Source organism: Trichosurus vulpecula, chromosome 3 (assembly GCF_011100635.1).
Source record: "Trichosurus vulpecula isolate mTriVul1 chromosome 3, mTriVul1.pri, whole genome shotgun sequence".
In the NCBI taxonomy this organism is placed as follows: domain Eukaryota; kingdom Metazoa; phylum Chordata; class Mammalia; order Diprotodontia; family Phalangeridae; genus Trichosurus; species Trichosurus vulpecula.
In genome coordinates, this window is record NC_050575.1 from 112918157 (window position 1) to 112933966 (window position 15810).

The 15810-nt window shown below is 34.9% G+C and overlaps 1 protein-coding gene across 2 annotated transcripts in view; it reads right to left on the reverse strand.

The window, feature by feature from the left end:
- Window positions 1–15810, reverse strand: part of ASXL1 (ASXL transcriptional regulator 1) — a 64872-nt gene that overhangs the window by 45234 nt on the left and 3828 nt on the right. For both annotated transcript variants that reach the window (XM_036750346.1, XM_036750345.1), the window contains exons 2-3: window positions 14205–14287; window positions 3054–3162 (exon numbers count right to left, since the gene is read on the reverse strand). In XM_036750346.1, coding sequence (XP_036606241.1) covers window positions 3054–3162; window positions 14205–14287 — 192 coding nt within the window. The remainder of the gene's footprint in view (window positions 1–3053; window positions 3163–14204; window positions 14288–15810) is intronic.

A 15810-nucleotide genomic window follows, 5' to 3' on the forward strand; every position in this document is an offset into this window, starting at 1 on the left:
GGGCAGCTAGGTGGCGCAGTGAGTCCTGGAGTCAAGAGGACCCAAGTTCAAATCTGACCTCAAGATATTTGACACACTTACTAGCTGTGTGACCTTGGGCAAGTCATTAAACCCCAATTGCCCTGCCTTCCCCCACTTCCAAAAAAAAAAAAAAAAAAAGAGAACATCTAGTTTTAAAACGAAGAGAAGATGGAGAGCAATTTGGAACTATCCCTAAAGGGTAACCAAACTGTGCATACTCTTTGATCCAGCAATACCACAGATCTGTATCCCAAAGAGGTAATCAAAAAAAGGGAAAGAACCTACATGTGTAAAAATATTTATAGCAGCAAAAAAACTGGAAATTGAGGGGATGACCATCAATTGGGGAATGAATGAACAAACTGTGGTATACAAATGCAATGGAATACTACTGTGCAGTAAGAAATGATGAACAGGCAGATTTCGGGAAAAACTTGGAAACACTTGTATGAACTGATGTAAAGTGAAATAAACAGAACCAGAAAAACGTTGTACACAGTATCAACAACACTGTGTGACGATCAACTATGAATGACTCAGCTTTATTCAGCAATACAATGATCCATGACAAATACAAAAGATTCATGAAAGAAAATTCTATCCACATCCAGATAAAGAACTGATGGATTCTGAATGCAGATTGAAGCATATTTTTTCACTTTATTCTTTTTCGTGGTTTTTTCCTTTTGATCTTTTTCTTCTTTCACAACTGTGACTAATACGGAAATACGTTTTACATGATAGCGTATGTATAACCCATATCTAATTTGCCTACCATTTTCAGAAGAGAGGAGGGAAGGGAGGGAAAAAAATTTAGAATTGTAAAGCTTGTAAAAAGTAAATGCTAAATACTGTCTTGACATGTAATTGGGAAAAAATAAAATACTAATAAATATAAAAAAAAGTCAAGTTATACAGGAAAAATGAATAAATGAAAGAAGAGAGTAGAAGGGATATAAAGCAGGGCAGCATTACAACTGCCATACAATATCTTATACTTTTAAAAAGTAAGTGGTATGTAACAGAATTCACAATATTATATGCTGTACAATCCTTTTCTGTTGTTCTTTGTATATAGAACTGTCCATGTTTATTAATTCATAAAAATAAGTTTTAAAGATAAGATATGAGAATGTAATGGAGTATTATTATGATATAAAAAATGATGAATGGAGCAGATATAGAAAAACCTAGAAACACTTGCATGAACTGATGCAAAGCAAAGTCAGTTCTGTTACAAAGCTCAAATTTTTTCCAACATCATTGACATAACAGGTAACATTTTAAGCATCACACAACTTCTGCAAGATTTCTTCATGAGAAAAGCTAGAGAACTCAAAAAAATTGAAGCATTTCATAATAACTCATACGCTGAAATCCTTTTGACACCTACTCCCACAAGCAAACTTCAGATTTCTGTCAAGGTAGAGTGTCATATTTATTATATATCTTCTGGTATGATAGGAATCGTGATCAGAAGAGGGTCACTGCGTTCACCCATGGCCTCCACTCTGAGCCTGTAGCTTGTATGGCCTGGGCAGGGAGAAAGCCTAGTAACAACAGTATTTATATATTTTCATCTTTCGTGTAATAAAAATAATAATAATAATAACTAAAATTCACGCAATACTTTAAGGTTTGCAAAAGCTTTCTGCACACTATGTCCTTGAATACTGACCAAAATCTTTTGAAGTAGGTGCTGATATTATCTATTATCCCCATTTTACAGATAAAGAAGCTGAGACATTAAGTGACCGGTCCAGAGGCATATGTGCTACAAAGTGCCTAAGGTGGAATGCGAAACTTGATTTTTCTTATTCTTTGTCTTCAACTCTATCTATATGCCAACTGCTCAAATATCACAAAAGTGAAGTAGTTTAGAAAGATGATGATCATATTAATCAACTGGGGCCATCTGCAATGTTTATCAAGTGTAACCATTTGTGTGTATGAACAAAGTTCTGTTTTTGATACATAATCAAATTGGTACAACTTGGATGGGACCTAAGAAATCATCTAGTCCTCCAAATGAGTAAATGGAGACCCAGAGAGATCAAGTGACTTAAATGAGACCACAAAGCTAATTTGGATTACTAGTATCGATCAGTAAATAAGTACATAAACTTGTATACTCCTTACAAATTCCTAAAACCATGTTTAAGCTTCATATATTTGAAAGAGCTAGTGTTAATCATTCTTTTCCACAATGAAGGCTTTTACTTCATGGAAGTATTTATTCTTCATTACTTCAGCCCTTATCGAGTTGACATTTCTATAGGCAACCATAAATACAGATAAATGCATTGGAAATAGTATAGGCAGTTCATACTTTATGTAAAATTCTCATTACGCAAATTTAACTTTCATGAAGAATTCTGAAAGAAATCCAAATGAGGATTCTGAATGAGGATCTGATTGAGCTGCTAGCTGCAAAGACTGAAGAAGAAGAAAGGGAAGCTTTGGAAGCGAGGTTGAACCAAAAAGATTCACAACAAAACAGGTGGCATCATTTCATCACTTGAGTGAATTTTTTTCTTGTGCTGAAAAGATAGATCCAAATATTCCAAAATTTTTAAAAGTTCAAAGGCTAGATGAGTGTAATATTACCTGCTATTGTCAGATATATGGGGGAAAAAGCTCTCTCAACAATTTCATAAAAAAAGTTATGCAGCCAACCACTAGTGACAAAGGCTAGGCACAGTAGGTGGGGAAGGGGCAACATACTATACACCTATGTTGACTTTACTGTACAGTACTGTGCCTATTTCATCATTAATTTTACCTTTCATTTCATAATTCTGTCTATTATCATGGTACAATATTTAATGCCTACTTTAGCAAATTTTATGACTTGCATAAAGGTATTATTTTGTGTATGCTTTTGTTATATAGGCTAAATGAGGTGGGTGGTTAAATTTGCATTATATAAAAATTGCTTTACATAGAAGTCTGTGGAGCAGTCTGCTTACACTGAGTGACATAATTAAATTCTACAACCTATTCACAAGGACCAGAGGTAATTAAGTACTTACCTTGAGTGTGAAAAGGCTTATTCGTCCAGGAAGTTTGTAAAAGAGTCCCTCACCACCTCGAGAATTGGAATGAAGCATAGCATTGAGGCAAGCCAAGGGAGATGTCCCACTGCAACAGACAAAAATGAAAAGCTAATATAATCCATACACATCTTATTCACTAAGGTAAGTCTCTCTAACACATTATCAAGTCAGAGAGGCCAAAAGCAAGACATAGAAGAATCTCACAACAATTGTTCCCCTGCCAGAAAAATTTAGCAGGATCAAATGAAGACAGTATAATGGATTGTATTTCTGAATGTACTGACAAATGTTACCTGGAGAAACATTTATGCCATGTAATCAATTAAAACTATCATAGGTTTACATGTAAGGAAACTGAGGTCTGACAGGTTAAGTGATTCATTTGAGATCATACGAGTAGCAAGCAGAAGAGCTAAGGCTAGAACTCAGTATTGCTGTTTAGTACAGAAAAAAAAGAGTACTCACTCTGGTATTAGAAGACTTGTATTCAAATCTCATATTTGAAAACTGTGTGGTAATGGTCATGCCACTTAACCTCCCTAGGACTAAGTTTCCTCAGCTGTCAAGTGAAGGCACTAGAATGGATGGTATGAGATCCCTTCCAGTTCTTTTATGTTTACTACCATTAGACAATAAAAATCGGGTATCCACAAAGTCATAACGATTTCAAGTTCAATCAAAAACTAAGGTAATTCTAAAAACCAGCTCCACAAATTTATTTTTTCTTCCTTTTTTTTTTTTCATTCACTTTGAACTTGAATACAAAAAGACACCAAAAAAAAAAAAAAAAAACATTTCCATGTACACAGTACAACGTTAAAAAGAGAATTCAATATGAAAACATGAATTTCCATTTTACAATGTTTACTTTTGTTTTGGTCCACAAATTAAAAATCCACAAAATTTTCTAAAAAGAGCTACCTAAAGCATCAACTTTCATTTGAAAAGTTTGTTTTTCTCAAAATATTTCTAAAATAATCTGATTTAAAGGTGAAGACAATAGAATGAGAATATATATGAGGAATAACATTTTTTAAAGCAACAAAATCTAAAAAATATAAACAGAAAAATACATGGAAGCTCAAAGGCCATTTTTCTTATAATTTCGTTAAAGTTAACATACTTTTTAAAAAACAAGCTCTAAAAATGGGCTTTCAGTTTTGTGCATGATCTTTTAAATTTTTGTTTGTGCATTTTTTCTATTTCTTTTTGTTGAGGATCACCAAGTTTAGAATAAGCTTTTAAATTTGAATTAGAAACTCACAAGATAGGTTAAGCTCTATCTTCTAAAATTATCATACTTTCACTTCAAATTGGGCAAAAGAGTCATTTATAAGAGCAGTCAAGATAGCCAAGTCAACATTTTTACCCAGCTCACACAGCATACATCCTCCATAACAACCTAGAAAACACGCCAGACTGAATTATGATCAAGAAAGCCAAGAAAAAGTCACCATGCATCATTTTCCCGCCCAAGGCAGCTTGAGAAGATAGATAGAAAAGTCTTCAGACATTGGCATGAGGGCTGTCCCGGATCACAGCTATGGCAACAGTGATGAGGAGCAGCCTAGCACACAGGAAACTGAGACTGAACATCAAAGCAGGAAGCACCAGAGAACCACTGAACCAAGCTGGGAGTAAGAACAGGCGCCAGCTGGTAGCTTTGTCACTTATTACCCAGTTCCAGGTCGCAGCTCTAGGGCAGAGAAGAGATTCGCAAACAAGAAGGGCCTGAGCCACATACAAAGTAAAGAACAAGCTCCAAAAATTTAGCTGTGTGGTTTGGAACCTAAGAGCCAAGGGAGGGATTCGGTTTTTCCTTTAGTCCTGCATATAAGACTGCAGTGGAATAATCAGGCCAGGAGATCAAAACCAAAGGGGAGCCAGTAGTTCAGTCCCTCTGAACTTGCATAACCTCCCAATGGGCTAATAGCGAAGTCCAGCAACAGTATACTGAAACTCATCCAGACAAAAGCCCACAGACCCAAACCTGGGTCAGGAACTTATAGAGAGAAGAATAGGAAGGCAATAAACAGACCTCTCCCTGGATCATACCACTGACTGAGCTAAGAAAACAGCAGGACATAAAAGACAAAATGCTCAGTCGGACATCATTCCCAGAAATGAGGAGAGAAAAAAAAATACTAAAATATAGTTCAAATAAGCAAACAAAAAAAGAGCACAACCATAAAGAGTTACCATAGTAATGGTAACAGCGAAGCTCAAGACAGAAACACAGAAGGCAATGACTTGAAAACATCTACAATTAAAGCCTCAAAGAAAAATGCAAATTAGACACAATTCCAATGAGAATTCTTGTTCTTGTTTGGTCGTTCAGTTGTATCCAACTCTTTGTGAACCCCATAGCACACCAGGCCCTTCTATCTTCCACTCTCTCTCAAAGCCTATCCAAGTTCATGTTTGTTGTTTTCATGATACTATCTATTCATCTCATCCTCTGCCATCCCTCTTTGCTTTTACCTTCAGTCTTTCCCAACATCAGGGTCTTTTCCAATGAGTAGTCCCATCTTTTCATTATGTGGCCAAAATATTTAAGCTTCAGCTTCAGTATCGAACCTTCCAATGAATAGTCTGAATTAACTTCTCTAAGCACTGACTGATTTGACCTCCTTATTGTCCAAGGAACTCTTAAGTCTTCTCCAGCACCACAATTTGAAAGTGTCGATTCTGTGGTACTCAGCTTTCCTTATAGTCCAACGCTCATAGCCATACATAGCTACTGGAAAAACTACAGATTTGACTATACAAACCTTTATAAGAAATGTGATGCCTCTGCTTTTTAGTATGTTGTCCAGATGTGCCATACCTTTCCTTCCAAGAAGCAACTGTCTTAATTTCATGGGTGCAGGCGCAATCTGCAGTGATCTTTAAGTCCAAGAACATTAAAATCTGACATTGCTTCCATTTCTTCTTCCTCTATTTGCCAGAAAATGATGGGACTAGTTACAAGATCTTAGTTGTTGTTTTTTATGTTAAGCTTCAAGCCAGCTTTTACCCTCTTTTATCCTCAGCAAGAAACTTAATTCCTCTTAACTTTCTGTCAGCAGAGTGGTATTGCTGGCATATGTGAGATTGTTGATATTTCTCCCAGCAACCTTAATTCTGGCTTTTGATTCATCCAGCCTGGCATTTCCCATGATGTACTCTGCATAAAGATTAAATAAAGTGATGATATATAGCCTTATCATATTCCTCTACCAATCTTAAACCAATCAACTGTTCCATGTTTGGTTCTAACTATTGCTTCTTGGCCCATATACAGGTTCCTCAGGAGAAAAGAAAGATAATCGGTTATTCCCATTTCTTTGAGGACTTGCCACATTTTGTTGTGATCCACACAAAGGCTTGAGTATAGTCAAAGAAGCAGAAGTAGATGTTTTTTTCTGGAACTCCCCTGCTTTCTCCATAATCCAGCAAATGTTGGCAATCTAATCTCTAGCTCTTAAAATTCTTAGAAGAGCTAAATAAAGTCATAAAAAAGGCAAAAAAAAAAATCAAAAGCAATAGAGGAATAAAATAGGAAAAGAAATAAGAACTATGCAAGAAAGCAATGAAAAAAAGAATTAACATTACTGAAAAAAAACTCCTTAAAAATCCCAAAGGGAAGCCAATGATGCTATCAGACATCAAGAATAAAATAAGTTAAAAGATTGAAAAAATAGAAAAATGTGAAATATCTCAAATGACCCAGAAAACAGATCAAGGAGAGATAATTTAGAATCACTTAACTGATCAAAAGAAGAGCTTAGACATTATGTTTCAAGAAATTAAAAAGGAATTGACCAAAAAAAAAAAAAAAAAAGGAATTGACCATATTATCTTAGAACCCAAGGGTAGAGTAGAAATTTAAAGATATCACCAATCACCTCCTGAAAGAAATCCCAAAATGAAACTCTCAGGAATACTGTAGCCAAAATCCACAGCTCCTAAGAAAAAAAACAACCAACAAAAAACTGCAAGCAGACAAAAAGAAAAATTCAAGCATTAAAGAGCCAAAGTTAGGATTACACAAGATTTAGCAGCCACCACTAAAAAGGAACAGAAGACTTGGAATATGGTGTTATGGAATGCAGAGAATCTAGTATTACAACCAAGTATAACCTATCCAGCAAAACTAAGTATACACCTACAGAGTGAAAAAATGGACTGAAAATTTTTTATCAGTAGGGCTCTTAGAGAGTCTAATTAGTCAGGTGTGATTCTATTATGTTTGAATGATCTCAAAAGAAGAATGGAAGGGTCAGAAAGAGGACAGAAGGGAGACAAAGATTAGGGAAAACTACCTCATATAAATGGGGTGCACGAGGAAGACTTTATACAATGAATGGATGAGTGGGGGGAGTGGGCAACACTTGAGTTGGTGCAAGGAGGAAAGAATAAACATACAGACAAATTTAAGTAATGATATTCATCTTACCCATCAGGGAAGTAGGAGGGAAAGGGATTAAAAGAAAAGGAGTGGGGGAGAGGGAGAAAGAGGCAACAAAAGAGAGAGGGTAAATTAAGGCAGGCAGGGGTCATAAGCAAAACAGAGTCTTGAGGAGGGGACAAGCTTAAAAAAATGAGACAGAATAAATGTAAGAGAACACGAATATAAATATAAATATACGAAAGAGAATACACAGTTAGCAATCATAAATGTGAATGTGAATGGGGTGAACTCACCAATGAAACAAAAGATAGCAGAATGGACTAGAAACCAGACTCTAATAATATGTTGTTTATAAGGAAAATATTTGAAACAGAAAGTTACAGAGAGGTAAAATAAGGCATTGGTATAGAATTTAGTATATACTTCAAATGAGGTTTAAAAAAAAAAAAAAGCAGGGGTAGCAATCATAATCTCAGAAAATACAAAAGCAAAAATAGACCTAATTAAAAGAAGTAAACAAAAAAAACTACATTTTACCAAAAGGTATAATAAACAATGAATTATATCAATACCAAACATATATGCAGCAAATGGAATAGCATCCAAATTCTTAAAAAAAAAAATCTAAATGAGTTAAAGGATGAAAGATATTAAAACTATATTCAATCAATAAGCATTTATTAAGCACATACTATGTACCACGTACTACGCTAAGTGCTAAGGATTAAAAAAAAAAAAAAGCAAAAGACAGTCCCTGCCCTTAAAGAGGCAGGGAATGAAGGTTTATAGGGAAAAATGAGTTATGTTTAGACACAATGAGTTTAAGATGTCTACTGGACACTCAGTTTGAAATGTTTTAATAGCAACTGGAGATGCAAGACTAGAGATGCAATATTAGTGGGGGACTTTGATTTACCTCTCTCAGACCTAGATAAATCAAACCAAGAAAGAAATTAAGGAGAGAAATAGAATTTTAGAAAAGTTGGATAGGATAGACTGGAAAATAATGAATAGGAGGAAAAAAAGAGTATACCTACTCATGAGTGTGCATGAGTAGGCACTTCATAAAAAGTGACAAATTACTGGGGCATTAAAAACCTCACAAACAAATGCAAAAAATGAAATTCATCTTTTTCTGACAATAATGCAATTAAAATTACATTTAAAAAAGGGCCTTTGAAGGACAGAATAAAAATCAATTGGAAAAGCAAATAATTTAATCCCCAAGAACAGACCATAGGAAAAATCAGTAATTTCATTAAAGATAATGACAGCAATGAGACAACATGCCAAAATTTGTGGGATGCAGCCAATGCAATAATTAGAGGAACATTTATCTCTAAATGTTCACACAAATAAAAAAGAGAAAGAACAAATCAAGAAATTGGGCAGGGGCAGGGGAGGGGCACGACACGACAGCTAGGTGGCGCAGCAAGTAGAGCACTGGCCCTGGAGTCAGGAGGACCTGAATTCAAATTCGGCCTCAGACACTTGACACACTAGCTGTGTGACCTTGGGCAAGTCACTTAATCCCAATTGCCCTGCCTTCCCCCCTCAAAAAAAAAAAATTGGACATGAACTAGAAAAACAAATTAAAACCTTCAAGTAAACAACAAAATAGAAATCCTGAAAATCAAAGGAGAGATGAACAAAACTGTAAGTAAAAAAACCACTGAACCAATCAATAAATCCAGAAGCTGTTTAAAAAAAAAAAAAAGAAAAAGAAAACAAAAAACCCAATGAAATGGATAAACCATTGGCTAAACTGATTAAGAAAAAGAAGAAAACCAAATTACCTGTATCAAAAATGAAAAAAATGAATTCACAACCAACGAAGAGGAAAGCATTAGCTTTCTCATCCAACTATATACCAATAAAACTGACATTGAAATGAAATGAATATTAACAAAAACATTAATTTTCCAGATCAACAGAACAGGAAATAGAATATTTAAATAATCGTAGCACAGAAAAGAAATTGAGCAAGCCATAAATGAGCTCCCTAAGAAAAAACTCCAGAACCAGATGCATTTACAAGTAAATTCTACCAAACATTTAAACAATTAATTCCAATATTAAATAAATTGAAAAAACAGATGAAAACGGAGTCCAACCAAATTCCTTCTGACACAAATACAGTCTTGATAACTAAACCAGGCAAAGTCAAAACAAAGAAAGAAAACTACAGACAAATTTCCCTAAATAGTACTGATGCAAAAAAATTTAGATAAAATACTAGCAAGGATGCTACACTAATATATCACAAAATTATACACTATGACAAGGATGAATTTATAAAAGGAATATAAGGTTGGTCCAATGTTAGCTAATCTATAAGCAACAAAAATAATGATTATTTCAACAGATGCACAAAAAGCTTTTGACAAAATACAACACCCATTCCTGTTTAAAACATTAGAAGCACAGGAATAAATGGAACTTCCCTTAAAATGGTAAGTAGTATCTATTTAAAACCAAGGGATAAGCTAGAAGCTTTATAAGATTGGGGTGAAGCAAGGATGTCCATTATCACCATTACTATTCAATATTGTACTATAAATCCTTGCTATTGCAATAAGACCCCCCCCCCCCAAAAAAAGGCACTGGATGGAATAAGCACAGGCAATGAGGAAACAAAACTCTATCACTCTTTGCAGATGACAACTGCAAACTCAGAGAACCCTAGAGTCAAATAAAAAACAGAAACAACTAACAACTTCAGAAAAGCTGCAGAATATAAAATAAATCCACACAAATCATTAGCATTTCTGTATACCATCACCCCATATACTAAAATAAGTTCAAAATGGGTATATGATTTAGACATAAAGGATAATGTCATAAGCAAATTAGTAGCACTGGGAAGAAATTACCAGTCAGAACTATTATGGAAAGGAGAAATGTTCGTGACCAAACAACCAAACTAGAGAAGTTTACAAGAGGGAAAATAGATAATTTTGATTACACAAAACTTACCAAGTTTTTGCACAAACAAAACCAATGCAACTAAAATTAGAAAAGAAACACGAAATGGGGGGAGAAGCAGAATCTTCGAAGCAAATTTCTCTGATAAAGGTCTCATTTCTAAAATATACAGAGAACTGAGTCAAATTTACCAAGAATAAGAGCCATGAATGATAAGTGGTTAAAGGATATAAACAGGCAGTTTTCAGAGGAAGAAATCAAAGGTATCAATAACCATATGAAAAAATGTTCTAAATCACTACTAATTAGAGAAATACAAATTAAACAACTCTGAGATACCACACCTCACACCCACCAGATTGTCTAAGATGAAAACAAAAGAAAATTACTAATGCCAGTAGGGGTGTGTAACCAGAATGGCCTGGGAAAACAGGTTCTCTAATACATTGTTGGTGAAGCTGTGAACTAGTCCAATCATTCTAGAAAGCAATTTGAAACTATTATCAAAAAGGTTCTAATCCATACATATCCTTTAATACAGCAATTCCATTACTAGGTCTACATTTCAAATAGATCCAAGAAAGAAGAAGAGGGCTCATATATACAAAAATATTTATAGCACCTCTTTTTGTTGTGGCAAAGAATTGGAAACTGAGGGATGCCTATCAATAGGGGAACAGCTAACCAAGTTATGTATATGAATATAATAGAACACTACTGTGCTCTAAGAAATGATGGAGATGGTTTCAGAAAAATCTCAGAAGATTTGTATGTATTGATGCAAAATGAAGAACCAGAACAATCTACACAGTAAAAGCAATATTGTAAGGATGATAAACACTGAAACTCAATAATTCTGATCAACACAATGACCCACCACAATTCCAAAGGACTTAAGATGAAACATGTTCTCTATCTCTAAAGAACCTTTGGATTCAGGCTTGGGGGGCAACGGAAGCATATTTTCTTCTTCCTAGCCTTTTTTCCCCCACAAGCCTAATGAGGAAATTTGTTTTGCATGACCATACTTATTTGTAATGGATTTTGCCTTTCTTGCCTTCTTGATAGGTGGGGAATCAAGGACAGGGCAGGATGAGTGGGGGAAAGAATTGAGAACTGAAAAAATAAAAAAGACTCTGTGCTTTGGGAAAGGAAAAAAAAAAGAGGGCATTTACCAGGAGGAAATTATGTTACTTTTCTCAATTAACACAATAATGAAACATTTTCTAATATGTATAAAGTGTCAGAATTCCTCCCAATTTTTTTTCTCTATTATGATTTTGTATTTTTTTTAATCTATATATACCTGGAAGCAATTAGGACAAGTAAATTTAGCTAGAATGTCAAAAACGGAAGTAGTTAAATAAATTTAGCACACTGGTAATGTTCAAATGTTAAACCACCAGCAGTTCAATTTCTCTTGTCCACAGCAGGCCACTCGACAATGTTAACACTATGGGAGAAATCTCTATTTACTGAAAACGGACAACTGTCAAAAACACTGCCTGATGCATACTTAAATCTAAGTGTACTATAGGTTTGCCACTTACCCTTACCCTTGCAGTTTCCCACTGAAATATGGTATAGTGGAAAGAGTACTGTCCTTTGAGTCAAGATACTAAAACTCTAGTCCTGGACCTACTATCATGCAATCTTTGGCAAATCATTTCACCTGTTTCTTACTTTGTAAAATATGTGTGGAGATCACATGAACTATGTAATCTCTAAAGTCTCTTGCAGCTCTAAAATTCTGTAATTTTAAGATTCTACGATTTTAAGTTCAAGTATTTCCTAACCCTTCTCTACCCCAAGAATAAACCTGGAACATAACCACTTAGCATCCTTCAGAGCAAAAGGGCCTGACTTAATCAGTATGTCAAAATAAACTTTGATTCTTAAAATCTCTAAGTGACTAAATCTATTACTTACTCTGCTTTGGTTATACTGGATGCTATGAATCTCTAGCCAAGTTAAATCCCTAAAAGAAACCTTGTTCAGAATCTGGAGTAATGAGTGGGTGTTATAACAGTTCTGCTACAAGGGAGCACTGCATGCTGGCAAAGTCCCTCTCTGAACAATGTGACTCCTACACACTATACCTCTGTCTATAAATTACAAAGCTGCTCACTAATCACAAACCATCATGACTGTTTCATAATTCCTACAAGAACAAGGAGCAGAAACAAGTTAACATTCTGAATTTCATCTTTCCCAAAGGGATTAATTTGCCTGCTATAGGCATAGTGGTTCAACGAGAATGTAGACAGCAGCATGACGAGAAATAGGTCATAAAAATAAGAATGAAGCATAATTACAACACCAAACAGTAAATGGCAATCATCTAAATAAGATCCAGCCAATGTACAGAACAATATCTTAATGTTTCCACCTCTAGAAGGTCTCAATGTCTTCAGCCAAGACAGCCAGAAATATAGCTGGAAACTTTTTCAAAATATATCCCAAGTTTTTAATTCTAAGATTCATGAAAAGGCTATATTTCATTTAGAAAAAAAAGATAAAAAATACAGGAGAATTAAGGACAGTCACTGATTTTTCCATCCTCACAATGCTTTTTGCTTCTAATTCAGTTCTTTTGGAAAATACAAAAAAAAATAGGGTAAATGATCAAAAAGCACCCTAAAATAGTTATCGTATGTGAATTGCTACTGGCAATATGGTCTAGTAAAAAAAAAAAAAAAAAAACAATGGGGACAGCTAGATGGCGTAGTGAGTAGGGCACTGGCCCTGGAGTCAGGAGGTCCTGAGTTCAAATACAGCCTCAGACACTTGACACACTTACTGTGTGACCTTGGGCAAGTTACTTAACCCCAAGTGCCCATCCTCCCCACCTGCAAAAAATAAAAAAAAATTTAAAAAAACAATTGATTTGTAGACAGAAGACCTATGATAGAGTCCCTGTTTTTCCACATATTAGCCTGGGACACATCACTTCAGTCTCAACTTCCTCATCTATAAAATGGAAATAACAGTTACTTTGCCTATACCATCAAGGATAACTGTTGAAGATAAAATATGAAAATCAAATGAGATACTATTATCTATATCTATCAGAACTATATAGCAGTTTATAGATGTTATCTGTCACTACTAGAATAGATAAAAAATGCCAAAGGTAATATGCACTGAAAAGAACTCTTCTTTCACCCTAAAGAACTTTAGAAGTATAAAGAGCAAAACACTACAGAGTACTACAGTACAGCCAAACAACATGTTTGATGACAAGAGGCAAACAGAAATATAAGACAAGATGCAATCTGACTCCACATAAATGTCCAAGTCCCAAACTATAGCTGCTTGAAATTCAGGTTTAAAAAAACAAAACAAAAACAAAAACCCCAGAACACTGCCATCTCTTAATGGAAGTGTGATATTCAAACTCCCTTTCCCAATTAAAAAAGAAAAGGAAATACTTTCATACTCCACCACCCAGACACATGAATATATACACATATGTATTTGTTATTTAGTGATTTTCAGTCGTGTCCAACTCTGTGATCCCTTTTGGGGATTTCTTAGCAAAGATAGTGGAATGGTTTGCCATTTCCTTCTGCAGTTCACTTTATGGATAAGAAAAATGAGACAAATAGGGTTAAGTGACTCACACAGGGTCACAAAGCTAATGTCTGAGGCCAGTTCTTCCTGACTCCAGGCTATCTACTGTACCACCTAGCTGTCTATGTATATGTATATATATATACACACACACACACACTCTCATTTCAATCAAACTCAAAACTCCCCACAAAAAGAGGTATGTTCCTTGTTTAGGGCATAAAGTCAATACAAACCTCATTTCCTTTAGTCCCTCAGCTTCGATGACCTGCAGAATCTGTTTTGGGGTCATTGGAGCATCAGAGTAGTTTTCTAATACCTAAAAAAATACAAAATATCCACATTTCAGTGTACAATTTCCACTTACATCCAGGAATCTATATTGTGAGTTATGATTCAACTCTCAGAACTGCTAATCACAACATATTTCCACATTCAAAATGAGGTTAGGTAGGGCAAACTACAGGCAAAAAATGTACATCTAGTATTGGAAATAGCTGCAATTAGCTAAATTTCAGACTCTCAACCCTAAGTGAGAATGCCACCATCTTTCTTAACATGCCTTTTATGCAACATTAAGGCCTTTGTAACCCTGGTTACTATTTAGTATAAAATGAAGATGTTAAGTGTGGCTAAACCGTAAGATTACATTCTGTTACACTACTTAAATTATAAGACAGAAAAATGTAGGGCTTTCTTTCCCCAGGAAGTTTGGTTAGGACCCACATTTTAAACAGTGCCTTTTGCCAGTGTTGTGAAATTCTGATTTTAGCTGTAACAGTGCTTTTTTTTTTTTTTTTACAATTTAGCAATATGATGCTACAATTCAGTGTGAATAGTGCCAAAAAAAAGATAAAACTAACTGAATGTCCCTTTTATGTCAGAATCATCTATAACTGAGTCACTTAGTGAGCTACAGCTGCTATCTCACTTCAAGAGGTTGAGTAATATTAGCAATATTGCTCACCTAAAGGAAAAAAAAGACAAAGGCAGATACTTACAACCCCTATAGCTCTTTGACCTTTTGAGGGATACAACCACAACACCCTATATTCATTCATTTGGCAAAAATCACAAACAGCATGCAAAACAGTTCCATTAGCAGAGGATCAAGACTTTAAGAAACTGGGAGGAGAGGGAAAAGGAAGAGGTAAGGAAAAGGAATCAAAGGCTGAGTAAATTAGACATTAAAATATTACAGAAGTATTTCAAGGGACTGTAATTTCATCAGTCCAGATATCGCTTCTGCTGACACAGACAAATCACAATCCACTTACAGTACAGAAGTTGGTCTTTAAAACCAACTGAACCCAACCTGATGATGAGCCTCTCCAATCTCTATCCCAATGCTTTATCATGTCATAGAAGTGATATTGGGTTCTCAAAGCCTAAACCATTAAAATGAACCACCCCCCTCAAAAAAGGATTCATTACCTATTTTACAAATGGGAAAAGTGGGGTACAGTAATATTAAATGACTTGCCCTGGGCTGAACAATTTGTAAATGGTAGAGCTAAGACTTAAACCCAGGCCCATTTCCCCACGCTGCCCCCCCCCCACAATATAGAACTAGAACTATCCAACTAATTAAGTGAAAATTTTATAAGCTGACTTTCTAAAAGACTTCTGAAAAATTTACTTTCTGATTACATAAAATGTAAGCCTGGGAACCAAAGTCACTGGAAAGGAAAACTTGGAAAGGAAGTTACTTCAAAAAATACAAAGTACACACTTTTATGAAAAATATATAAATTCTACAGTATTATTTCTGTTTCTAGTTTCACCTTGCTTTTCTATGGTGTGCTTTTAATTTTAGTAATTAAGTATTCAAAATTTATCTCT